Here is a 26,291-nt window from a genome sequence, read left to right on the forward strand (position 1 = left end):
GCAGGAACTGAACTTCAGAAAAGCTGGGAAAAGATGAGGTGAAACATGATTGTTTTCTTTGGTAGCCAAGGTTTTAATATAGAAAGAAAATGAAGAGGAGAGAAGAGAAGGGCTGGTGACACATCGCACCTTTTCAGTTAACATAGTTGCTTCTTAGGAAACATTAAAGAATGCAGACAGATGCATTAATAATCTGCTGGCAGTGGCTGTAGCCTTGGCAAGTAGGCTTTCCTACCTACTATTGATTTTTCTGACTCTCAGACAGCAATTTGCCATGGGTGGCTTGATCCTTTACCCTCGCAATGGGCAGTCAGATGAGTCGTCACAGCCAAAACCATTTTTACTTTCTAACCAACCCCTCCCGCTTCTTCAACAGCATCTTTTACTGCTTAGATGACAATTTCCACTGCTGACAACTGCGAATGATATTTAACTATATTTGCACTATATTTAAGCACAAAGAGCCTCCATGCCTAGAGGTGCAGAACAACCCACCGCAATGCTACCGAGCTCTTCGCTGGCACCAGCTGCACTTGCCAAACCCACTCCTCAAACGCACTGTAAGTCTGGGAAGTTACTGGTTGGCAAATGTAAAAGCAGTGGAGCCACGGTGATCTGGAACAAATCTTTGCTGTCAACTCTAACTTTTCTAACATTTTTTCCCCATCTCTTTTTGGTTTTGAACATCTAGACATTGCCTGTCTTCCACTTTGCCTTGCTGTGTTCACAGCTTCCTCCTCATATCTCATATTGATGTTTGCTTTCTTTTCTATCCAGGTTGCCAAAGTAATTTCTTCTTTATGTACTGCCTTTGAGTTGTGATTGCTGATGCTTCTTGACCTTTTTTTTTTTTTTAGTACTAGAAATTTAACTTTTTGTTTCCATACTTTAAATTGATTTAGACTGGGAGAGAAACTTAGAGTAGATGAAAAGAAAGTGGCCAGAGCAGAAGAAAATCAAGCATAAGCATTTTTCAAAGGGACAAATACATAAAAATAGAAGAAACCAGTTACACCATGGAAGATTATATGTAATTACAGAAGTATCTCCTGAAAATGTTTCTCCGTGAATGAGCAACTGCTATTTTTAGGAGAGCCCCTTTGCAGTGAGTCTTGAGCAGTTTGAAAGGATTTTGTAGGTTGTTGGTTTTCTTTCAGCTGCAGAAGTGTATTTTGCTATATATCAAGCTTGGTTTCAAGTTGTCTTTCAAGGTAACTAGCCATATAGTTTTATTGTCCAGTTGTCCTTGAGGCCATTTGTCTTTAAACTTGAATTCTTCTTTTACTTAAATTAAAGCTTGTCTGTCATGTACAGAATTTCACCTGAATTGAATAAGATGTGATCCAAGCTTCAAGTTCAGAAAGTGTATTCAAATTCAGGGATAGCCAGCAATCTTTTAAACAGTGAAATGATATGCAGTAAAGATGTCAGAGCCATAATTAGAACTAAAAGAATGGGTGGAAAACAGTGTCTTTTTTAGCTGTTTTGTTTTCAACTGTTTTTCTCTTGGCTTTTCTAAAATCTGCTATCAAGTTTAAGTCTAGGTCCATGAGTGTATGTGCTTGCAGGTGTCTACAATGTGACAGAGCCTTCTGCCACCTAGTGTTAATGCGAGTTCTTTCCTCAGTAGGGTATCACTAGCTAATTTATTAAGTACCATTATTTATTAATGATAATCCCCCCCACAATTACTAAGCGCTCCCTGCAAACATTTAGCGGTGCAGTTTCTTCACCAGGGGGTTTCGGAATCAATCCGATCACCGTGCACAGCTTCTTTTGATACGTTTATGGGGGATGCAGTTGGCAAGGTAGGTCAAACTGTTACACAAATAATCCACGGAGTATTTCAGTAACTCTGAATGTCACTCCTGTGTAACAACTGCGCTAGCACTTTTCTCCCCCAGGTGAAGCTGATGGGTTCTGCCTAACTCAGCACACTCCTGCTTTGATGTCCGTGCTCCTGCTGGTTCAGGAAATTGTATTAGACTGAAAATAGCAGCAGAGAATAAAAAAATAATTCAACAGAAATTATATAAAATAAAGAACAGTTTCGTTTAGACACTTAACTCATTGTCTTTTTAGAAGAGTAAAATGAAAATCTCCCATCATCACAGCTCTTTCCCCTCTAGAAATTCCGCCAGGGCACAATAAAGAAGGACAATAAAATCCAGAGAATAGCACCCAGATTTCACAATTGAAATGTCAAACTTAAAATAGAAAAATAGGCTTAATGAAGTTTTATATTTAAGCCAAAGACTAATGGCTCCTACCCTATGTTGACAGATAGAAAAAAACTGCTTAGGATTGAAGGGGTGTGGGTTTAATTTTTTTCCTCCTTCATTCCGCTGTAAAAACCTTCCCGAGAGAACAGAGCAGCTCCTTCCCCTTCTCCCCTGCACCTCTGCGAGCTGTGTTTGAGTGCTGTGTGATGCAGGCTGGGGCTGGGAGCTCCTTTGCAGGTTGTTGTTTCAGGGAGCTCAGTCAAAAGGGTGCATGTGGCTTACACAGATGCTTCTAATCCTTGCTCCAGCCATAGCTTGGAGGATAAGCCCTCACTCCTGGCTCCTGCTCTCCTTTTTTCTCTCTCTCATCTTCCAGGCCTTCCTGAGGAGCAAATGCTGGCATGGCAGGGAGCTGTAAACTCGATCCTAGCCATCAGTTTGAAATTGTGACCTGATCACAGCAAAGAGAACAAGAAGCAGAGGGTCTGATGCAGTAGAGCTCCAGTCAGCTGCGATACCAGGCAGGCTCTTCTTTCTCACCTTGTTTTGACCTGAACGGTCTGAACTTCTTTAAATAGTGTCATTCAAAGTACAGTCTGTTTGCTTTTGACATCTATGCTTTTTAAATACTGCCTAAAGAAAATAACATTGGGTTCTCCTTTAGCTTGTTCTATGCTTGTAGTTACTCATTCAAGATAATTATTAGGTTTGGCTGCTTACTTATCTGATCAGTATCAGAGGTTAGAAAAACGTCTCGAAATTCTTGTGCATCTTGTGCTGTTTTGTTTCTGAGTCATATTGAGCTGGAAATACCATGCTACATGAATTCACTGCTGCGCTGCCAGAGCAGAGGATGCCACATCGCAGCGAAGACAGAACAAACCAGCTGACCCAGGGAGGCAATATTTTCAAAGTTGAGCTCATACACATTTTTGTCTTTGTTCAGATGATTTTATTTTCCATCAGAAGTGATCTGGGGGCAAATCTTGTTGCTGGTATAATTGCATTTCCTGTGTCATTTTCGTTCACTCCATCCTTTATGTTGATGAGGGGAAAAAGGTGATGGTTCTTACCTGCTGAAGCCCAGCCTCCTCTTTCCTATACTGGATCGGTGTCCTGCAGCACCATTTCAGGACAGGTTGGTGGAGGAGGCAAACAGGAGCAGGGCTCAGGGCGAGGAGGCTGCTGGCCCCTGTTACTCTCCAGCTCGCTTCCTTCCCTCCTCTTGCAAAGCTGGCACGTGTCACCCAGGGGCTCTGTCCCACCCTGCTGGGACTCAAACAATCCTTCAACATGAAAAGGGGCTCTAGAAGTGTGCCAGCCAGTCCGTTTTCCAATCCTTGGCAAAATCTTGTCCCTTCTGCCTGTGGCTGGCTGTCCTTTGCAGTGTGGCAGAGCCACGGCCATCCTTGCAGCCTGTTGCCACAGAACCACGCAGCAAGCAAAAGGCACCAAAAGCAGAGGAAAAAAGGTTTCCATACATCCCCGTCCTCTTTCTGGAGGTGTTCCTGACTGAGCGCTCTGTTTGGAAAGGGCTCCGTCTGCTTCATAGCTGCATAATTTGCACGGGGCTGGTTCGGGAGGAATCTCTTTCATGTCACTTACTCAAAGCCCCGGTTCATCAATATGGATTGCTCGTCGGGCACGGGGGGATTTATGGCACGCGGTGGGGTGCGAGGAAGTCAGAGAAAAAGGCAGAGAGGGAGGAACAGCAGGGAGTTTTGATCCTGGAAGGAGAACTCGTGTGTCCAGAAAGAACTTTCTTTCAGAATAAAAGCTGCGATCTCTGTCCTTGCCTGCAGAGGAGCTGCCAGGAGGTGAACCCAGGGAGGTGGTCCTGGGGAAGACACGGTGATGGATTTTGGGCTGAACATACCCTGTCCCTAAAAACAAGATAAGTCTGTGGAAATTACGCTGACTCAGGCAGCAAGTTTGAAAACAATGGTTAGCTTCCTCAGAGCAATAATTATTATTTAAATATATCCACGTTCCTCTGGTGCCCTTTGTCCTACACATAGCCTGCAGGAGAAAAAGCAGAGTTGGTGGACAGGGGAGGGGAATGAAAAATCTGCAGCCTGTGCCGTGCCGAAACATTTCCACAAGGCGTTAAAACGAGTGGCTTTGCAATCACAGAAACGACGGCACGTTGGTGTTTTTAGCCTTCGAAGAGGAAAATGTGAAATGCTAGCTGAGCAGAGTCCCTTGCGTTCAATGACATTCTTCTCAGGGTCAAGCATGAGCGGAGCCTGATTTAGTCATAGCCTAAATGTAGCTGCAGCCCTGCAGTCCCCGCGTGTAATCCACACCAGCCATGCAGAGCGAGCGCTTCGCTGGATTCCAGCGAGGGCTGCAGTGTCCTTGTTCCGCAGCGAGGCTGCTCAAGGGTGTCCAAACGCTCGCTTGCAGTTGTCTGAGGAGTTTCTGTGCCGGCCGAGTGATTTACAGGATCTGGAAGTTCAGACCTGGAAACCCGAGCAAGGGAGAATGCCTCGGCGGCGGTGGCGAGGCTGGGTGTTGAGAGGACAGACAGCTGGCGGGTGACCTCGGGGGGATGACAAATGGGGCACCAGGTGCCCCGCTCATCCCGGGGCGCTCCTCGCCCAGGCAGAAGTTACGGAAGTAATTCATGCGAGGGGAAGGCTCCCGGCGAGCAGCACTGCCCTTTCTAGAAAGAAACGGCAACCTTTTGTTGCCGGCGAAGTCTGGGGGGATAATTAACTCAGGTGGCTGTTCGGGAGGGAATTTTAGCATGAGTCCCTTCAGTTCGAAGGGAAAAAATGGTCATCCAAATGGCCGTGGTTGTGCGTTATTTGGAGGTGGTGATGGGTGGTGAGCAACAAGGAGCAAACTGCTTACATGGCATAATCAGTGCAGGCTCTTGACCAGCACATCTAGAGCCATTAAAGATAACTAAATATTACAGAGAAGAATATGGGATGTGAGGAAGCCCCCAAACAATTACAGAAGGGAAAGTTAGCGTACAACATCTATAAAATATCCTTTATAGAGTCAAAGCGTGTGGACAAACAGAAACTGGGAGAGCTTTAGCTTTTCTCTTTGCAAAGGCTGTAATGGTTTGCAGGTTCTGCTTTCCATTTCCCATTTTTATTTTAAAGTAGTAGCTGCATGCTAAAATGGGAGAACTTCAATAATTGCCTTGAATTTGCCCCATAACAGCACAGGTATCTGTACACAATGCCAACTTCCACCAGGTGAGCTGGTGATATGGCTCCTTTCTCTAAAATCTGATAATCGGTGATTGCGCTGTACTCTGGCTGCTGCCAGTTCCCTCGTTATTTGCTTTAAAAACCCACAAACACAGTATGGCTTCAGTCATACCTTTAACTTCTGAAAGTGCTTCCCAGTTTCCTTACATTAGGAAATACATTTCATAGTCTTTCAGCCTATAGTCCGTAGTGCTTCATGTCCACAGGGTCTGCATGAAATAATGGCACCGAGGCCGCTGCCTTCTTGGTAGGACCCTGCAGTGGGACTGGAGGTGCCTAAAACCAGCTGCAAGGGCAGCACCTGCACGAACCTCTGTGTGCAGCTATCCCAGGGCTGCCGTTCAGCCGGCAGCGTAGAAAATGCATATTAGGGCAGAGTAATGCAGAGCTTTCTTTATTCAATAAACCCGTTTTCATCGTTAGTTTCCTGTCGTTTCTGTGGGTCAGAAGGCATTTCTCCCCGTTTCTTTGATCTGCGTTTCTCCCTGGTTTTTCATCGTACCTCCAGGCAAGAGCATTGGCTTCTTAGTTACTCCAAAGGCAAATGTTTATCTGCGTGTTAAATAAATGGGAGTACCTGATTGTGGTCCTGTATCTGTTTAAAACCCAAAGCACCGGTACAATTGCAGTGCTCTGAAAATGCAGAACCAGGTGCTCTCAGAAATTGTTCTTCTTAAACCTCTCCTAGTAGAAGTGATTTTTTTTTCTTATCAGGATGCACTCTCTTATGAGTACTGCAGATTTCTTCTGAGATAGCTGTCCCAGGAAGATATTTCCTCCATCCCATCCCCCCATACATTAGCTTTTCAGTGGAAATGTTTGGTCTCGGGAGCCTGGATTTCATCACAAAAAGAGGAAGTTTTCAGGGAAAGCAATACAGGAAAATTTGATTCTGTTCTCTTCTCCCCCCCCTTCGGGCTTTCATGTCTCGATGTCTAAAAGAGGATGGCTTCTTTGACTTTGTCTTTGAATTTAAAGATACTTCTACTGCCAAGTTCACAGTTACACTCACCAATGTCATAGGTAATTTGTAATAAAACCCCAGATAGAGGTAATTAGCTATCTCTTACAGCTTATATACGTGCTTCGCCATTAAAAGAGGAAACAGTTTATGCGAAACATCAAATAAAAGTGCCTCACTTCTGATGTTAAACACTCCAGAGATCCCTTTATGGGCCGCTGCAGCAGCTGACCGGGAAGGACAGTAGAGCCGGGAGCTCCGAGAGCGTGCACGGGGCTGCCAGCATCCGAAACGTCTGCCCTTTGATGTAAGGGAGTGGAGGAAGAGAGGGAGGATTTCTACCTTTGGGATCAGAACCGCCTTTATCAGAGGCAGCTGTTCCACGGCTAATATTACTTTTCTCTAGGCTTTGCCTTCCCCGCTCGTGTCCGGTAGCAGACCTCTGCGCTGCTCCACGTTAGCTGCGGCAGGGCTGTGTGATTTTAATTTTAAAGAACTGTGTTTCACCACACGCTGCTGAAGTGCAGCTCCTGTCCAGAAACACCGACAGCATTGGTAGCAATTTGATAGTTAGAAAAAGCAGAAGGAAGAGGGAAAAAAAAACAAAAAAACAAAACACGACTTGAGGACCCAGATTTCTTTTATTGATTTGGTAGGTGGTTTTTTGGCATCTCTACTGGGAAGAATTATTTCTGGTAGGAAGGAGGTCTTCTCTTTGAAGACCAAAAACTGAGCCAAGAACTCAAACTCTCAACTGAGAGGATTTTTTCTTAAACCTTCCTTACAACAACCGGGGAGACACTCGGGTCAGCAGGCATCTGACTCTGAAGAGTTTGTTGCAAGGTGAGGTCTCCAACTTCTCCTTGTTCCAGTTGTTTGAAGTTTCCCTCTAAGTAAAGGGGATAAAAAAAAAAATCATCGCCTAGCTATAGATCTGTTTATTTCAAAGCAATTCAGAGGAGCCCCTTGAAATGTCATCAAAGGTAACCTCTGCTGGAGCCGGCTGTCTTGCCCGCAATTTGAGCAGGGCATTCAGCAGTGAATTCAGCACCCTTTGTGCTGGGTCTGCCACTCATCTGACACCTAGGTAAGCAATTTCAGCTCCCCGAGCCTGCAGAAAACTAGCTTAGGTAAACAATGTTATTAATAATCAAAACCCAGGCTGGCTTACTGAGCTGAATCTGAGCTGGTGGAGCTGCTGCCTGCAAATGGGATTGAAATCTTGCTGGGGTTTCCAGGCTGCGAGGGGGGTGTTTATGGCAGCCCTGTGTTATCGTCTTCAGCAGATTTTTTCTGTAGCCCAAACCGTGCTGGGGTATTTACATTGACTTTTCCTTGCAGCCCTGTCTTATGGGCTCTATTTGGTCCTGTTCTGTTGCAAGACTAGCAGGTGACATAACCTGGTTAAAATCACATATTTTTAATGTCAGCCTTGAGATCTGTCATACTGGGACCTCCTCGTGCTCAGCAGATTTTTGACGTTCACTCTGCTGGCTGCAGTTGTGTACGCAAAGATATCCAGGGGCACTAAAAGAGAAGAAAAAGCCGTCGGCTCTGCCTGTTTGCTGCTGCTTGCAGCAAACCCCGCGCCACGGAAATTTGTTGTCCATTTTATTGACTTCCTAGCCACATTCACACTGAAGCAATGAAAACTGTTACGCCGCATTCATCAACCAAACGGCATCTCGGTTCCTTGAGACAGCTCCGGACCCATTCTCCAGAGCACAACCTCCCAGTTTGGCTGTACCCCACATTGCTGCCCTTCCGCCCTTGTTGTCCTGGGGGACCCCAGAGAGGAGCAGCCGATGGGGGTGCCTCCAGGACTGCTTTTTGACTCAGGAGGGTTTGGGATCAGGTCTGCAGCGAGTCAGTGGAGGGATGAGTTGCTATTGTGGGCTGCTGCTTGGAGCCCAGCTTTGTGCGTCGTGGTTTTGTGCTCAGGCACTGCAGCCTCTGAGGCAGAGGTGCATTTGAATAGCACCTAGCAAAGGCCCGTTCCAGAGTGGATTTCCCAGGGTTATTAAACAAAGAACAATGAACTGGGTTTGTTTTACCAACACACTTTGTTTGGGCTGCATGGACTGACCGTGCCACAGGACTGGTTCAAACCAAAGCGGAGGTGAGCGGAGAGCCCAGTTCTTACCTGCTCAGGGGCTGCCGAGTAACCCAGGCCGTGCATTCCCTGCCAACAAACATCCCACAGAGAAAATCCGGCTTCTGGTGTGCATCCCCCAGCATCTGCAAGGATTCTGTGAGTAATGCATCAGCAGCTCATCGCAGAGACCTGGTAAAGTGAACGAAAACTCTGCCTTCAGAAAGAGGCAGGAGTGCAGCGTGTGCTGTTGCATTGCTAAATGCTCCACTCTTTTCCAGGCTGGAAGTATCCTGCTTGCTTTCATGCACCCAGCGTGCATTATGCAAATGTTCCGTCTGGAAAACAGCCCAGATCTTGTGTCTGCCCCAGCGCTTTCTCTCTTGGATGCTGCAGATAATCAGATGAACAGTAAATCTGCTCCGTGGAACAGAATTACATTATTGTTTCTTCCTCAAACAACTTGTCAGCGATTTTTCTTTTCTTCACCTCCTTGAAGTGCCTAACAGATCAAAAAAAAGTGAAATCTGGGTGCCAAGTACAGTGCTCTGTGTGTACCTTCAGCAACGCATCAGCGGATACACCACTGGGAGTGTGTTTGTCTTGGAAAGATTGGGGATGATTGTGTGAAATGGTCCCGAATACTGACACATTAAAGGGGTTTGGGTGTGGGTGGAGGGAAGTGTGTTGGGGGTTTGGGCTTGTCCTTTGGATGTTTTTTAGCTCGGTTTTCTTACTTGATTGCACTGTCTCTATCCTCCTTTGGTGATTTTGGGAGCCTTTCCCGAGTTCCAGTAAGACTGGCAAATGGAAGAGCCCCAGAGGTGTGCCCGAGGACTCCCTCGGGGGAAAGTGCCACCAGGGTGAAGGAAGGAGAGCAGAAAAGTGCAGCCCCACAGAGAGCAACGCCGGCAGAGCGCAGCCGTCCCTTTCCTTCCCTCGGCACGTGGCATGTTCCAGGTGAACCCTGGGCATCCCTGCATGGCTTAAAGCATCTGGGAGCACAGCGAGGCCGGAGGAGATGGCGAGGAAGAGGAGAGACCCCCAAAGGAGCAGGGAGGACGCCGGTGATCTCAGGTGTTGCTGTGTGGCTCTGGGGCCCCGGCTTCCCAACACGGCCACGCTAAGCGGTGCCGAGGCCGCCTGTGCGGCGGTGGAGTCGTAGGGATTGCACCTCCACGGAGCTCTCCAGCAGTTCCAGTCATTCCTGATGAAGTGCCGGTGACACGGCCCTTGGAAAAGGGAAAAGGTGAAGGAAACCCACCCCCAGGAACGGCCGGCTCGGTTCTGAGGCTCTGCACCCAGGGTAAATTACACCTCTCTTCCCTTGAAAACAGGAGGCTTTCTTTCGCACGGCGATGAGAAGCCAAAGGGCCGGAGTGAACCCCCTTAAGGCTCATGAAGAACAAAAATACGACGTGTTTTAAGCCACGTGAAAGGTTAATGGGGAAGATCAACACGGAGTGGCTGCAGCAAGGGAGAGGGGGCAGGCTCCGCGCCGGTTGGGGAGCGTGAAGCCGTGGGGCAGGGAACACACAGCTCTTCAGCCTGGTTCAAAAATAATAGTGCAGGCTTTTCTGAGCTGCAGTTTAGTCTGCCCTCAGTAAAAACAAGTCACGTTAAAAAAAAAAAAAAAAAAAGCGTGCACCAGAAAAGCAAACCTCTTTTTCCTGGTTTCTGCTTATAAGATTTACAGGTACTTAAAATAAACCTATGAAAAACAGACCCAGTGTGCTGGAATTTGCTAACTAGTCAGAGCAATTACCTCCAGGTCCCGAGACCTAACCGAGCCTGCCTTTTGGAAGGAAGACTTGGCACGAGCTTCTTCCTGGGGCTGCTCTGAAGGTGAGCATGAAAAGCCGTGCTGACCTCTGCCAGAAACCCCAGGAATCCAGCTCCGAGATGCTGCAGCCCTGGCATGGCAGGCGCTGGGCAGCGCAGGCGGGGAGCTGCGTGGAGAAGCCGCCGAAAAATCCATTCCCTTCTCGTTGTATGGCTTCAGCCTCGCGGATTCTTGCCATTGCCTGGTGTGCCACGGTCATTAAATGGGCCGGGAGCATTAATTAAGGATATTTAACAAGAAGAGCTCACTTGACAGCCAGCGGCGCGTCGTGCTTGTTGGGCAGGAGCAAGGAGAATTAATGCGGGTCGTCATAGTAGAAGTTGGTCTGAGCCTTTTTGGCCATAATGACTTGGTGCTGCTTCAGAGATCACATATGAAGTAACCCGAGGTGCTCTAATATCTGCACATCAGGCCTTGCTATGAACCCAATGCCTCCATCCTTTCTGATGACCTTAAAAGGGTAAACAATAGGCTCTGCCTTTCTCCTCCTTTTAGTGATATGTAAGAAAAACAGCAAAAACCACACAACCAGCCTTTGTTAATATAGGAACACAAACTAATCCCCTGTTTTCTCTGGGCTATTCCACGCGTGAGTGGAAAATGAAGCTTGCACAATGAAATAAACATGATAGGAGTAAGATCGGGCTGTGATGGGAATTGATTTTATAAGGCTCTATGGCTTGGAGGGTGGAGGTAATTTCACACCAGTGTTTGGAAGGAAATTATTTGTTATAGTCAGTATCCCTGCATCGTTCCTGGCTGGGGGAAAAAGCTCCCGTTTCCCACAGCAGTTGTAAAAGGCCGTTGGGAAGGGTGAGATTTTCCTCCTAAAATACTAGAGGACAAGTAACAGGAATGTGGAATGTTCTTTTTTTAAAAAAAAATCTATTAAATGCATTCTCCCACAGAACGGGAGCTCCCTGCAGGCTGTCTGTCCTTACAGACTGAGATGCCGACAGCTTTGCTGTTAGGTTTGTAGCTCCCTTTGCTCTCAACGCTGTCAGAAGAGGGTTTCTTCCCCCGGTGTCTGTGTCCACACCGAGGAGAAGCAGCGCTCTGGTAAGGACCGTGCTCCATCCCCAGGTGGGGCCGGGCAGCAGGGCTCACGTACACTCGGTCACAGGAGGCAAATTGTGTCTGAGCTTCAGCATCCTCCTCACAGTAACTCAGAAACGCTGCTCGTGTCTGTGAGTTGCGGTTATTAGGTTCATGAAATAGTTTTGAAAGTGTAATTAATCATTTTTAAGTAACCTCTTTCTCTACACATTTATGGCATCAATAGGTATGACTGTTTATTATGTCTTACCTATAAAATCTGACCTGGTTTATATACTCTTTATGGAAACAATGTATAGTCATAAATTAAAAGATGCAACTGTTTTGGATATTTTACTGGTGGTCCTGTATTTTCCTGCCAGAAGTGCAGCTGGTTTAGGTTTCTTGGGATAACATTATAAAAGGCTGTATGCGTTTTGCAAGTTTATGCTTGAATTGCCAAGCCAGAGGTGGAATGACTCAACCTTCCCAGGAGCAACATGTACCAAGTGATGAATCAAAACAGCCAGCTGAAGCTCGGTGGCTTGCACTGCAACTGTGAAAAGCAGTTCGTGTTTGTGGCATTTTCTCTGGTGCTCGAAGCTCGAGGCATCACGTTGGTAGTGCTAAGCACAGCCTGTGCTTTTTGGGTTTTAACCACTTTTGGTGGAGTTTTGGTGCAAAACTAGCTGAGAATCCATTTTGACACTTGTCTTATGTGGGATGCAAGAACTGTAGGATGAAAGCACTGAAGCCCCACTGAGCAGACACCTTTAAAGGGAGCTCTCAGCGTGCAGCGACTGCGTTTGGGCCCAGGGAGCCGAGGGCCTGGGGGAGCAGCAGCGTGGGTGCCGTGTTCCAGCTCACATCGGTGGTCTGCTGGGTTGGGGGAATTCAAACAGCTCTGAGAGCTGGTCCTGATGCTAAATGAGTTAATGATGGGGTTTGGAGGGTTTTTTTTTAGCCAAAATGTTGACAACAAACTCGTACCGATGTAATTGTCTGGTGTCGGTGGACTTACTGCAGATACCGATGGGCCTGGGAGCAGAAAGTTTGACCCCATTTTTTCAGTGCTGTGGCCGTGCAGCTCGTCCGAAGGTCAGCTGTCAGCCCCAGCACTTCTGTGGGACTAGGGAAAGCTCAGTACTAACACGTCCATAGGGCCTTGCCGTGCTTTCTCCCAAAAAGCAGCCTCAGCCTCGCCATACTGGAACCGTGCAGGTGTCTGATGTATTTATTCCCGTGCTAAAGTGATGCTTCTCTTTATTTTAGATACCTCAACCACGTACGAGCCGCCTCTCCGCAGGATCTTGCTGGGGGCTACACTTCTTCTCTGGCGTGTCACCGAGCCCTACAGGATGCTTTCAGTGGCCTCTTCTGGCACCCCAGTTAGCCAGCGTCCGCCAGCCTGCGAGGAAGGGACACTGAACGGAGTGGGAAGCAAGTCAAGCCAGCAAAGGTTGGGTAAAATTGCTGCCATCTGCACAACGGCTAAGCTGCAGTCACTTTTCTGTGTAAAACCAGCTGTGTTTTAAGTGTTAAAGGCAAAAAAAAAAAAAAAAAAGTCCACGCGAGAGCTTTGTAAAATGGTAGATCCATTTTTGCGGAGGGGGAAGCTCGTTAGTCATGTGGCACTTTGCTGAGGGAGGCTGAGGCAATAAGCCACATCTAATGGAAGATGTGAATAACTCAGCTGTGTATGTTTGAGGTTTAAAAAAACACACTTGTAAATTTTTTTTAAATAAAGCCAGACTTTTTTATTAAAGTTCGTGGTTTTATTCTTATTGCAGGGTTTTATTTGCACAAGCATTTAAATGCCATTTTGATTATAACATTTAGTGTCAATATTCAAGCCTGCATTTTCTTCCCATAAAACTCGTTTCCCCAGTTCAGGCAAGTGGGTTTTTGCTCCTGCCAGCTGGATGAGACGAGAAACCCTGGAACTGTGCTGACACAAGTGTTATGTAGGATCCCTCCTGATGTCACTTGGTTGTTACCTTTGACTGGAAAACGAGCAAAACCTTTAGCTGCAAGTCTTTCAACTGTGTTCCTCCAAAGCAATCTAAGAGGCCTTAAATAAGGCTAGTTCATTAAAGTAGTCAGAATTGGTTTATTTTTTCCCTGTTTAGCCCCGTTTGCTACTTTGCTGTCAAGTGTTTGGGATCTTCCTTTGGCAGGAGCATCCCTTTGTCTGGTGTTTGGGATAATCCTTCCCACTTGAGCTGCTGCTTTTGTACATCCCCTCGCCTCACTTTGTGGCGGAACGTATCCTGATCGCAGCAGAAGCGGGGTTCCTGTCTCGGGATGTTTTTTCCATGAATATGTACAAATTGCAGGAGACTGGAAACCACTCAGGATAGGGAGCACCGCTAGAGTAAAGCCTGGGCCACGTTTTGTAGGTCATCCATTAATGGTTGTTGAATACTGCTCTGAGGAGTGTACTAAATGAATGTATTTTTTGCTCTGTTGTAATAAAGAGAAGAATGAGCTCTATTCCAGACTCGGTGCTTCTTTTATTAAGGAAGGGGGAGGGAGGTGCCAAACTTTGCATTTCCCTTTCTCTGAAATGCTGTTGTGTTGTGCCCAGAGCAGCTGCTGACAGGAATTGCTGCACACAAGGCTGAGAGGTGTTGAAAATGCCGCGCATAGCCTGCGGAGCGCAGCTCCCCGCTGGGGAGACACCCTGACCTGAGGCAGAAAACCTTTGGGAACTCCCTGCCTCCATCCCGGGGCAGGGCACTGGGGGGCTGCATCGCTCCCAGGTGGTCAGGGGCTTTGTCACCGCTGTGCGGTGTTCGGGGAGGGCTCTGCGGAACAGCAGCAGCTTCGAAAATGAGTGTGAGAAGTGCAAGGGGCAGCTGGAGGTAGGCACACCGCGGTTTTAGGGAATGTAACGGGCAGCAGAGAGCGCTCCGTGGGCTGGAGGCGAGGTAGGATGTGGTGTGATTGTCACTGACAGGAAGGCCACGCAGGTTAAAGCTGTTGTGATGCAGCAGGGCCAAGGAGGGAGGTGGGCACGTGGTGATGTTGCTAGGCGGGAGCGCTGAGCTGGGGCTGAAGGAAAAATATCTGAAACCGAGGGCAATGGGAGTTCTGCGGCCACATCAATTCTTTGTGGTTGACGTTGCCCAACAATAGCTTGGATGGGGAAGAAAACCAAATCAAAGGCAGAGGCTTTTCAACTCCCTGCGGAACGCAAGCAGCCAGGCAGCGAGATCATGCGGGGACCGATCAGAGGAGCAGCCAGAGGTGGGGCAGAGCTCAGAGAGAGGCACAAAAGTCAAAGGAGGAAAAGGTCTGAGGGTGAGAGGCCCCATCAGCCACCTGCTGGTTTTCAGCCTGGTGCTTTAACGGGTGTGTGCCTACCCTGCAAGTGTGCAAATGGCATCAGAGCCTTTCCTGCGCTACCTGTGGGCAAGCACTAAGCTAGGAGCCAACTAATCCCCAGCTAAATCCCTTCGTGGTAAAAACCAGTTATTGCTCCAAAAGCCCAGGGGTGAGCATACGCAGCTACCTGTGCCTCCTTCTACCTGAGGTCAAGTTTTTGAGAGGTTACCTGGCTTACATGAGAGCTGTTTGTGCATCTGCCAGCAGTAACCCAATACCCTTGACCACCAAAACCGTTTGTCAAAGAGAATCCTACTCTAAACTGTAAATGCAGGGTCCACGTAAGTCATCTTGCCAGGCCCTACGAAATACAGAAACCTGTTTGCACGGCAAACTGCACTTTTTCAAACTATCACTGCTAAAAACGATCCCAGTCAGTGTCACTGAATTGTCACAGGGTGTGAAACGGGAGTACCAAACACTGTTACAGAAACGCTGTTTTATTTTTTTGAACAATATCGATCTGGTTACTGGTCCCATGATTACAAACAGTAAATGCAGGAAGCCACGCTCACCAAGGGGAGCTGCGACACGCGCTGTGCATCGCTGCACCTCAGGCAGGTAACACAGGGGCTCATTGAACAATTCAAGGGGAAGACCAGACGTAACCTAGGAGTACCTTACACAAACCAGGAAGGTTGTTACCCAAGCTCTGGTCTTCAACTCACGACGTTTTCCTCAGTGAAATCTTTGCCGGTACACAGCCGCTTGGAGGCTGGTTTTTCTGGAAGAAAGTTAGAAACGTTCAGTTAGTTACATACAGTAAACAGACGGACCTGAACCACAAGCCACACAATGTTTGAGGGATTTAACAAGTGATGAGCCTTAAGATCAGCATTAATGGCCACAAAGAAAACCGTTAGAGCAGTAAGGGAGGTCTTTTCTTTACCAAGTGCCAAAGAGGACTTGCAAAAGACCCGCACCAAGCGACATTTTGACCTGCACCTCAGTGCCATGCAGTAACAGCAATGATACACAGCAGGAGCGGCCTGAAGGAGCAAAAGGTGCAGCAGGAGGGCTGCTCCTCACCTTCAGCAGGGCAGGGCCTCTTGTACAGCACATCCGCTGGAACCTGGAAGCTAATGCACAGCATCTCCTTGTTGGGGGCAACGTTCCTCACCAGGTACGTAGCACAGCGCCCGTCCAGGGAGGCTCCCAGCGAAGCCTCAGCCCGTTCCTGAATCTCTTTGGCTGGGTTTTCGTGCTTGGAGAAGCCATAGCAGTGCACCGTGGGAAGGACAGCAGCACCGCAGGGCTCTCCGACCAAGAGATGCCTGAAAACATCCAGAAACTCGAGAGCCGAGGCTGGCAAATTCATGACTATATGGACAGCGGGTTTCTGCGCCTCTTTTTCAAGCGCGAGTGCTTTACTGAGTTCCTCTCTTACTGGCCCCAGGAGGAAGTCTCTGCCATCCAGGTTGAATGCTTTGATTTTGTTGTCTACTTTGTTTAGCTTGCAGTTGTGCAGAAGCCATTTGTAGGATTCAGGGTTGAGATCATTTGCAAATACGACGCACTTCTTCTTTGCTGCTGGGATAGCAAAAGGTCCGATCCCAGCAAAGACATCGAAAAGGACATCACCGGGCTTTAAAAGCTCAACGATACGGCCGTGTTCTGTGGAAAGGCGGGGGTTCCAGTAGACCTTAGCAAAGTCCAACTCATATGAGATATTATTTTCTTTGACCTGAAAGTGCAAAACATTTGGTTAAGTCTCTGCGTTCAAATTCCAGACAGGTTAAAGTAATCCCAGTAATTAAGACAGCTAAAAACCAAGGTGCTTTATCAGAAGGTGATGTGTACATTGACATTTTTCCCATTAGCAGTGCACAGAAATCTTGGATAAACAGCCCTACTCATCACAAATAGCCATCAGGAACGTTCCAACTGTCAATCCACATGACTGGCTTACGCATGTCTTAATCACCAGGTGGAAATAAAGCAGCAACTTCGAATGGCCATAAAATAAAAATCTGAGGCTTTTCAAATGCTTTGTGGCTGTCTGAAAACTCCTTTATTGAAAGCAGATCTTGGGAAGATGCCTCAAACCTTAGCACAGCGTCTACACAGTCAGTAAGTGCCTGAGAGCGCTGCAGCACGAGAACGGCAGCACTCAGCCAAACTCAAAGCCGCTGGGAGCCAATTGTGCAGCCTGAAAAAATGCTGCGCTTTCTCTCGGGGTGATGGAGTCTGGAAACGGAGCCAAACCCAGGCTTTGCGATGGCCGCTGCCCTACAAACAGACCTACAGAGAAATGGTGCCTGTTCAGATGAGAGGGATGCAGGATAACACCCACTTTGCTCTACCACACCCGCACGGTGTGACCCAGATCACCGCAGCGTTTGCTCTGCCAGCAGGGAACACGCTGAGGTGGACCTGGCAGCCCAGTGGTGTGCCAGATGTGTGCGTAACGAGCCAAAATCATCTGCAAAATATTTGATCGTCCCTTCTGACCTGACGGTTCAAATGCCTTCTGCGTCCATGTGCAGGCTGTTCTTTGCCACCGAGCTATTCGACTCCTTACTTTGCTAACCTCGTATTTTCTCTCCTAAAAGAATAAAACTGCCAACATCTATGAAAGATATTTTTTGGTCAAGCCAGCCGCCAAGGTTCCAGCTAAAGACAAGAACCCCAAGGGAAGAATACTTAGCAGTTTAATAATGCTTTTCACATGAAAGATCTCAAAATAAATGAGATGAGGTTTGTCCTCTAGCTGTCAGAAAAAGAATTAAGATCAGGCAAACTCTTGCCTAAGCTGCAAAGACAGAGAGATTTAAGTACAAGGACTGGTAAAATTAAGAAACATTTTTTTTGATCAAATTCACTAAATGTTTTGGCCTCGGAGTGAGAAATACCCCCAAGTTTGTAACTAGTATCTCGGTAAGAAACCCCTACTTCAGCTTCTTTTACATGTTATTGGCAATAGGCTGTCAGGTGGGGAGAACCCTTACCTGCCTGATCCCTACGGCTGTGAGTTTGCTCGTGGCAGAGCAGGACAAAACGAGACAGCAGTAACTGCCAACTCTCACACTCCAGAAGAGGTGTGAGGGGCACCGTGCAAATAAATGGTGTTATCAGTGTCTCTTCCTCATCGCTTTTTGGTACACCTTTGGGTTTTAGTACATTAAATTTAAAATGGGAAAAAATCCTGTACCTTAGTGACCAGGTTGCTCTCTCCAGCGAGCACTTCCATTTCAAAGTTTCTGTACGTGCTGTCAATAATGCTGGTTTTATTCACCACACAGGTGATGCCTGGATTCTTGTCGATTATAACCTGTCCTGAAAGAAAGGGCAGAAGATACACTGGTTGAGGGACTGCAGCCTCTTAATGTTCTAAGAGATACAAACTCGACAGCCTACAGTCACGTTTATAAAAGTGTGTATAATAGAACAACCTCCCTCCAACGACTGCAGATGCTAAGGGATCTTACTGAAGCATGTACTTTACCCTGATCCAGTGCTCAGCGAAGTGTGACTGCATAAGAGGACAGAGCTGCCCTTTGTGTACAGGTAAGGGTCTGCACAAAGCTATTTAAAGCCAAAACGTAAAGCAATGAAGAGTGCTTTGAAGTTTTCTTTGTACAGGGAATAACTTATAGGTAGAATAATTGTAAAAATATCTTTGGAAGTGAAGAATTACTTTTCTGATCAGAGTTTTTTACCTACCAATCAAATGTTTGTAAGGGAGTTGATGGTCCCTGAGATTGAAGTGAGCTATGTGACCGACGCGGCTAAAACCAGAGGTGACATCCTGGCCTTCGGGAAGGACCGCTCGGAGGATCTCCTCTGACTTGAAATTCTCGTAAGTCAGCTCCAAGTTATACCTGGACACCTCAGGAGGAATGTTAAGCTGCTTTAATACCTCTTGCTCTGCCTGTCCCAGCGAGAATTCGGGTACTTGATGAGGATCCAGTATAACAAGTTTACTGCCCTCATCTTCTGGATCCTCAATCACTCGCTTTAGCCCAGGACGCTGCAGTACCGTGTGCTTCAGGGCCTTCACCAACACGTGGACGATTTCTTTCTTTACTTTAAGAACCGGAACAACGACCGTCCTTTTGAAAGCTTCTCTGTTGAGCAGGGTCATCCCTCGCACTTCGGGATGTGGCGAGTACAGTTCGGGGCTGCCGTTCTCCTCCACGGCTTCACGCATTGTACAGAAATTGGCTGTCTGAGCTGCTGCAGAGAGGCCAGGTATTCTGCCAGAATGTTGCGCCAACAGCATCCAAACTGCTGGAAGTGATGTATTTGGTGCAGCTGTCCTGGAATGATTAGCTTTCAGTAGTCTGGCAGAGCGTCCGAATCTCCATAGCGTCCTAGAAGAGAAATCATTCATTTTATAGACATGATGTAACCATTCCATTAAAAAGGCTGCAAATCACACGGATTTGCTGCTCTCTTAAACCAGAATTTCCATTCGTACTGAAGAACCCACAACAGCTTTGTAAAAGCCCTTTATTACGAATTACACCCTACCAACTTCTCTCCCTCTGCAAACGCGTTCTTAAACTTTTAACTAACCTGAAGCAGCGCGATCAGCCCCTCCTGCCAAAACTCCGCGGCCTCTCCCTATTCCAATAAACGCAATATTAACCCCAGCAAGCCAAATAAAAAAAAAATAATAATAAAAATCGCCCTGCTCCCTGCCCCCCGCCTCACCACCACACTCCGCATCCTCAGGGGAGGCCCCCCGGGGGGGCTGCGACCCCCAGACGGGGCCCGGGCCCGGCCGCGGCCTAGGCCCAGGCGGGCGCGGGGCAGCCCCGCGGGTAGGCCGCGCGGTTGCCATGGCAACGGGAGGGGGGGGAGCGGTATCCATGGCAACCGCGCGCGCGCCACCCCCCCCACCCCCGCCCTCACCTCATGCCGAGCCGCGCCGCGCGCGCCGGCGCCCCCGTGACGTCATCGCCACCGCGCGCACGGTGACGTTGAGCCGCTCCGCCTGGCGGTGAGGGGGCGGGGCTTACGTTGAAGCCACGCCCCCTCTGCCTGTAGCCACGCCCCCTCTGCTTTTAGCCACGCCCACCTCCTGTAGCCACGCCCCCCTCTGGCTGTGGCCCCGCCCCCTCGGTGCGGCTCGGCCCCGCCCCTCCCGGAGCCGCGGCGCGGGCGGGGCCATGGAGGAGCCGCGGGGGGCGCGGGGCTGGGAGGGGGGCGCGGGGCCCGGGGACGGGAACCGGGATCGGGACCGGGATTGGGACCGGGAATGGGACCAGGACCAGGACCGGGATTGGGACGAGTCCGCCCCGCTGCTGCCGCCGCCGCCCAGCAGCGTGCGTGAGAGGGGGGCGCCGGGAGGGGGCTGGGGGGGGGGGATTTGGGGTTTGGGGTCGGGGTTTGGGGTCTGGGGTCTCGCCTGACATCGCCCTGCCCGCCCTTCCGTCCCCACAGCCGCCCCCCGGCTCCTCGTTCGGCTGCGCGGTGCTCAACCTGATGAACGCGATCATGGGCAGCGGGGCGCTGGGCTTGTCCTTCGCCATGGCCAGCACCGGCGTCCTGGGCTTCAGGTGAGCGGGGGGGGGGGGAATTAATTAATTACAATTAATTAAGGGGGTGTGATTAATGACAGGGGGCGGGGAGCCAAGGAGCAGCGAGTGCTGTGTGCTGTGGGCATCCTTGGTGAGCGCTGCCCAGGCACTGATATTGCTGCTCGGTGGTGATTTTGGGGGCATTTCCCCCATTGTACCCATATATTTACACCCCCCTGCACCCATATATTTATGTCCGAGTGCTGCTTTGCTGCAGAAATGGGCCTTTGGGAGGGGGGTGCCTGCACATCCCAAATGCATGAGCCCACTGAGCTGGGGCTGGGCCAAGGCTGCCAGCTCGTACTGCTCTCTGGCCATAAACCCGGCTTTATTTTGCATTAATCTTTGTGTTTCTGTGTCACAGCCTTGCTGTGATTCACGTCTTCACCCCACGCAGCGGTGCGTGATACGAGAAGCTGTGGTTTTAGCAGGGGTTGGGACAGTCAGTGACCAAATGAACCGCAGTCAGCAAAGAAAAGCCATAAAATGAGGAAATTGGGTCCTGTGATACGCTGTGTGCAATGGATTTTTTTTGTTGTTGTTTAAGAAAGAAACTGCATTGACCTGTAAAAATGCCTTAAATTTCAACCTCTTGTATTTTCAGCATCTTGCTGCTGATTGTCGCCAGCCTTGCCTCTTACTCTGTGTTTCTTCTGCTCAGTATGTGCATTCAGACTGGTAAGTGGAAAGGATTTATCTGACAGTGATCTCCGAAACTTTTCCTTGCCTGTAGTAAAAAGACATGAACCCATATAATTATTTTAATTAACAACATGTTAGCATAGTGCCATGTTTCACTGCTGTTGAAATATGTTAGATCTCTTAATGATTGCTAATTGCCATAGAATTGTCATTTCAAAATGCATTATAAAAAGGAAGTGCAAAACTGTTTGGTTTCTAGATTTTCAGTTTTACTTTTTCTCAGAATGCATCTCTCATCTTTCCAAAAAGAGAGATCCTGTGTGTCTGTAGCAAAATTGTTTTGGTGCCAGTTGGACCACACCATTTTAGTGTGTGGTTGCCTCCATACCTAGTCTCACTGTTGCTTTCAGTAAAAGCTTAAGAACCACAAACAGCCAACTTTTAGTACTCTACTTATAGACTTATTCACTGTTCAGAATGGATACCTGTCAGGTTTTGTAATCAAACTGAGTTGTTACGATTCCCATGGCACTCTGTGGATGTGTGTTATTACAGCATTTTTGATACTGAGTGTGAAGTCACGTTGCAGCCCTGAGTTAGAAATTATACTGCTTTGAGAATGTCTAGAGAGTAGATTCTAACATCTGATTTCTAATCTGCTGCTAATGTTTTAATTCTTGCTTTCTAAAAATTATTACTGAAATAACTGGCTGGTTTCTTGAGTTCTAGTGTACAGAGATGTTACAGGAGGAAGTCTCCATCTCTTCCAGTCACCTGGTTATTGTTTCATCTCATCTGTTTTCCCCTCTTTTCAAAGGTGGTGGGAGAAAGCTTCCATTTCTTCCTTCTTGGCTGTGCTTTCTGTAGCTAGCTTTGGTCTCTGAGATGATTGCTTCCTGATTCTTCTTAGATCTGCTGCTCCTGTCTTCACCTGTTGAGTGATCTTCTTCATACGTTCTTTAAAAAAGTCTTCAGAGGTAGGGCTGCTTTTATGTGTGATACTGTTGGCTGTTTGATGATTTGGGACCAAGTCTCTGGCATTCTCTTTTTTTCCCCTCTTGGAGCTCTGCATGTTAGAAAGGACTCAATACCTGAAATAAATAGCTAGAAAGATACATTTGAAAAAAGGGAGTTTGAGATAAGAGGTGAACAAATATCACAAAAAATGATCGGAGGTTCTGTATTACTTAGGCCCTTGGTAGTGTTGCGTTGTTATCTGGTAAAATAAGAAGATATCCTTGCAAAAGAACTGCGGGGGATGGTGCAAAGGAAGGAGAGGGGGAAAAGCTGAACTTTGAGAGAGCTAATACACAAGAATGGTTTAACTCTTCATTTATTGTCTAAAGGCAAAATTCTGCCTCCAGGAAGAATTTTTGAAATGCATATATCCAAAAGCAAAGAATAATGGTGAACAACAGGGTAAAGTATTTTTCTTGTCTGAAACTAGCATTTTGTGGTTAATAATTGGTTATCAGTTAACGTTGATGGGTCATACTAACACTAGAATTATTTCTAGATATCTGCTGGCTTTATGGCTCTCTCTGTTTGTGCTTTTTTTTTCTTTGCTTTTTTTTTTTTTGGAGGGGGGAGATTTTATTGTAATTTCTGTAAATTATTGAACTAATTTCATGTTAAATACCATTCCAGAATTATGACCAGTTCTGCCTTTGCAAAGTAAAATCAGTATAAATGCTTGCTTCCAAAGTAGATAACAGCATATTTTTAGTATGTAAAACATGCAGATATTTGTGAACAGTATTACAATATTGAGCCTAATTCATGGGAAGGAATTAGGGATTTTAGTAGTTTTCTTTCAAAAATTAGCTTGGAAAATTTGATGAGTGGAAGGTAAAAAAAAATAAAAACAGTTTGGGGGTTTGGGGAGTGTTTGTAAGCTATTCATTCAGTCATAAATGTAATCCTAGGAAAGAGTTGACATATAAAATACCTTCCAAAACGGAAGCCTTAATTCCATTTTAAACAGAGACCAAAATTTATTAAGCTCAAGCATTTTAGTTGTAGTTTAAAAACAAAGAAGTGCCTTCAGTTTGAAAGTGATGTTGATCTAGAGTGACTTTGTCAAAATCAAATGATTTGTGTAGACCAAAAGAATTAGAAAGCTGATATTGCCATGTGTAAAGTGTTGGGTTTGGATTAGTCAGTGTTTTCTCCCAGTGTTAATTCAGTCCTACATAAATTGTTTTAGGGTTTGGGCTGACAAAAGCTAAACCCATTCAGTAAAGTAGAGGAATCGTGAATTTAAGTGGATATACTTCGAAGTTTGTGGCTTTGTTTTTTCCATTTTGGAGTTAGTCATGAGTATTGTTAGTGCTATCCTTTCCAATTTCACTTTGGGATTAAATGGGTAATTTCTTTATGGCGTTAATAACATATTAGGAATTAAGCCAACCAGGCAGAGTGTGTTTCTGTCCATAGTGCCTAATTTTTTGTTCCATGTGTTTTTGAAGTTACAAAAGTAATGTGATTAAGGCTTCCTCAGTATTTGCAGAACTAAATTGATTACAAAAACAGTAACTACAGAAAATACTCTCCTAAGGTTTCATTTTGCGCTTTTGGAATCGCGTGGAAACTTTGTTCTCTCTTTATGGGTAACTCCCTGTTTGTCTGTATTTGTTCCCACGCGGTAAAAGCAGCTCTTTTCTAAACACATTTAAAAGCTTCCTGCTAATTGATGCCATTGAGAATGGCCTTCTAAAATGCTATTTTTATTTTTTCTTGTGATCAACTGCTTTGTAAACATAAACAAAGAAAGACACAGGGTAAAATCTGGTAACACATCCGTTGTTTCATTGTATCTGTGTATAACTTAGTGTAACAGCAGACATAGGAGAATTTTCCAGGTTTTTGCTGTGAGCAGACTCTGGCTTATTTAATTTTGTCACTTAATTTGCTGTTTCGTAGCGTATTAATGTCAGTCGTAGAGCAGAACGTGGAACGTCGTCCTCGACAAAGCCGTGTGAGAAGATGAAGTTTTATTTTTTCGGTAGTGCATTGAGCCGATGTGTGCAGTACCTAACGAAGGGACGATGCCATGGCTGGCAGTGCAAGGCTCCAGTCCTGCCATCCGATCCTGGTCCTTGCCTGGCTCTTCCAGGTCTCATTTCATTTATTTCAGAGCAGCTTCGCTCAGGTGTGAAGGTCTGCCCCGAGCAGCTCGGGTTGCAGGGCTGCGCCCTCAGTTAGGACGCGATGGGAGCAGGAACGGTCGTGGACCAGGTAGAAACCAGGGAGGGAAAGCAAACGTTATGACAATACAACTATGTGGTTTGGGGATTAATTTTACCCTGTGAGGCATTTATAACTCTGGACCGCTTTATTATATACTGAGAAAGGGAGGGGTGTTTCTCGGGGAGCTTTCATCTTCTTGCTATCGCTGGAGCTCCTCATAACAAAACGCAGCACAACAATGGAGGGCTTTAACAGGACTTCCTCCCTTCCGAGGAGGGATTGTTTTGAGTTACCAGCAATATTAGAAGTGAGCTTCAGCTAAAGCTCAACAAAAGAGTACAGGAAACCACAGCTTATTTCCATGTAATTATTTAAGTGAGGTGCAAGTAAGGGCAGGCATTTTGTTTTCTTCTGTTTTTGTCTTTGCTATGGTGCGCTGTGTTTTGTTTGTTTTTCTCTAACTGATTTCAAGGCAGGAAGGTGTTTACCTTCAGCTGCCTTGGAAATGAGTAGAGTTTTTAAAAGCTGGCAACGTGATAATTGATGTTTGTATTCATAGAGAGACAGAAACAGATTTTCTGTTATCGTCTTAATTTTAAAGCAAGTGCATACTTAACAAATGATAGCTTACAACTAATTGTTGAGACTAATTTCAAAATTCTTCATCTGTAGTATCACTTGCAAAAGTTGTTGGGAGAACGTAATTTGCTGCCAGCATAGTAGTAGTAAAAAATAATAATACTATTTCTAATATTAAATTGAATTTCTGGAAAATCTGTGAATGATTCAACATCTAGTTGTATTTTTTTAGTTGGAATACAGGTGTATATAAAAACTATTCAGTGAATAATATAAAATACTCTCTAAATTTTATCCTGAACTGTGTTCATTTAAAAAGGAAAAAAAGGCAAAACTGGAGCTCTTAGGTGATTTTGGAGTTAGAAATATTTTTGGTTTTGTTTTGTTTTTTCTCGTTAACAGCTGTCATGTCTTATGAAGACCTTGGCCTGTTTGCATTTGGATCAACTGGAAAGGTAAGTGTCTGGTTTTATCTGTGTATTTTTCTTATCATTCCCGTACTTCCAATATATACAACTGTTCATTGCACAGTCAAGATATACAGGTGAAATATGTAGTACAATTGGTCCTAATATAATTTAAAAAAAATCCATTAGTTCCTGAAAACAACTCTTTGTTACCATTCAGTTAGTGTTTGTGGTCTATGGAAGCCTGAAGATTAGTTAACTGTAAAATAGGTGTTTCTTGAATGCAAGGTTTTGTGTTACTTTCCTGTTGGTGTGTTCACTTTTTAATTGTATTCATAAATGCGTGCCCACTGGCTTTATCATCAAGTTGGCTCAGTGATCCGTTTCAGTTTGGTTACAGTCCTGTTGTACTGTTGCTATAAATTGTTAAGAGACACTTAAGTGATTTACTGGTGTTGTTTTAGTGTTTAATAGAGATCTAAGATAAGTGTTTGCCTTTCGTGTACTTGTTACAAAATAAATAAAAATATATTTTATGCATGTTTATTTTTTTTCTTTTGCTAACAAACAGATGAACATTTCTTGTTACTTTATCTTATGATTAAAAAAATAATAAACCATTTTTGGTATAAGAGTACTCAGCGTGTAAGCCAAGCCTTTTTAGTAGTTTTACTCGATCTGTTTTTCTTAATAGACAACGTTATTCACTAATAGTGGGTACGCAGGAAATACTGATAGTGAATACAATGCATATAATAATAAAACTACTATGCTCTCTGTTTCAGTTGAATGATTCTAAAAGTAGGCTTACCACGCAGAAATGCGATTTCAGTGGTTTTCTTAAAAAAAAAAAAAAAAAAATTCTGCTTAACAGACCAGTTTATTCTATTTTAATGTAACCGAGAATTAAATCTAAGCTACTAGGTGTAAGACTTCCATTAGCATTAATAAGCGGATAATGAGCTTAGTCTGTGTGGATCAATATTTATCGATCAGAGTTAAGATGTGATCAACATCAAGAGAAGATAAATCTTGATGTTAGCAACGTATTGAATTTTTTTTTTTTTTTGGAGGGTCTGTTCTGTACATGGCAACCACAAGCCACTTGATGCAGAAGCCATAGAAATGCAGAGCTTAAGGAAGTATTAAAATGTGACCAAGTCTGCCCCTTCTCTGAAGTAG

At 46.0% G+C, this 26,291-nt stretch overlaps 3 protein-coding genes across 7 annotated transcripts in view; 2 read left to right on the forward strand and 1 right to left on the reverse strand.

The window, feature by feature from the left end:
* Positions 1-13,873, forward strand: part of MNAT1 (MNAT1 component of CDK activating kinase) — a 120,434-nt gene extending 106,561 nt beyond the window's left edge. Inside the window, exon 8 of the mRNA XM_068682476.1 lies at positions 12,653-13,873. Coding sequence (XP_068538577.1) covers positions 12,653-12,773 — 121 coding nt within the window. The 3' untranslated portion in view covers positions 12,774-13,873. The remainder of the gene's footprint in view (positions 1-12,652) is intronic.
* A 1,318-nt stretch (positions 13,874-15,191) lies between these two features.
* Positions 15,192-20,271, reverse strand: TRMT5 (tRNA methyltransferase 5). Of its 4 annotated transcripts, none has more exons than XM_068682468.1 (5): positions 20,195-20,271; positions 18,431-19,080; positions 17,919-18,043; positions 15,797-16,451; positions 15,192-15,491 (listed from the first exon to the last, which is right to left on the reverse strand). In XM_068682468.1, exons 1-5 carry the CDS (start codon positions 20,242-20,244, stop codon positions 15,427-15,429), a joined length of 1,545 nt encoding a protein of 514 aa, XP_068538569.1. In that variant the 5' UTR covers positions 20,245-20,271; the 3' UTR covers positions 15,192-15,426. The 4 variants fall into 4 exon arrangements, with proteins under 4 accessions (XP_068538569.1, XP_068538570.1, XP_068538571.1 ...); XM_068682469.1 differs by lacking the exon at positions 20,195-20,271 and adding an exon at positions 19,625-19,770; XM_068682470.1 differs by lacking the exon at positions 20,195-20,271 and adding an exon at positions 19,424-19,574.
* SLC38A6 (solute carrier family 38 member 6) overlaps positions 19,836-26,291 on the forward strand; it is a 44,913-nt gene continuing 38,457 nt past the window's right edge. The window contains exons 1-4 of one of the 2 annotated variants that reach the window (XM_068682474.1): positions 19,836-20,037; positions 20,156-20,271; positions 20,897-20,970; positions 25,105-25,157. In XM_068682474.1, coding sequence (XP_068538575.1) covers positions 19,882-20,037; positions 20,156-20,271; positions 20,897-20,970; positions 25,105-25,157 — 399 coding nt within the window. In that variant the 5' untranslated portion in view covers positions 19,836-19,881. Of the gene's footprint in view, positions 20,038-20,155; positions 20,272-20,513; positions 20,692-20,896; positions 20,971-25,104; positions 25,158-26,291 lie in introns of those variants that run through there. The other variant, XM_068682473.1, reaches the window with a different exon arrangement.

Source organism: Anas acuta, chromosome 5, assembly GCF_963932015.1.
Source record: "Anas acuta chromosome 5, bAnaAcu1.1, whole genome shotgun sequence".
Lineage (NCBI taxonomy): Eukaryota > Metazoa > Chordata > Aves > Anseriformes > Anatidae > Anas > Anas acuta.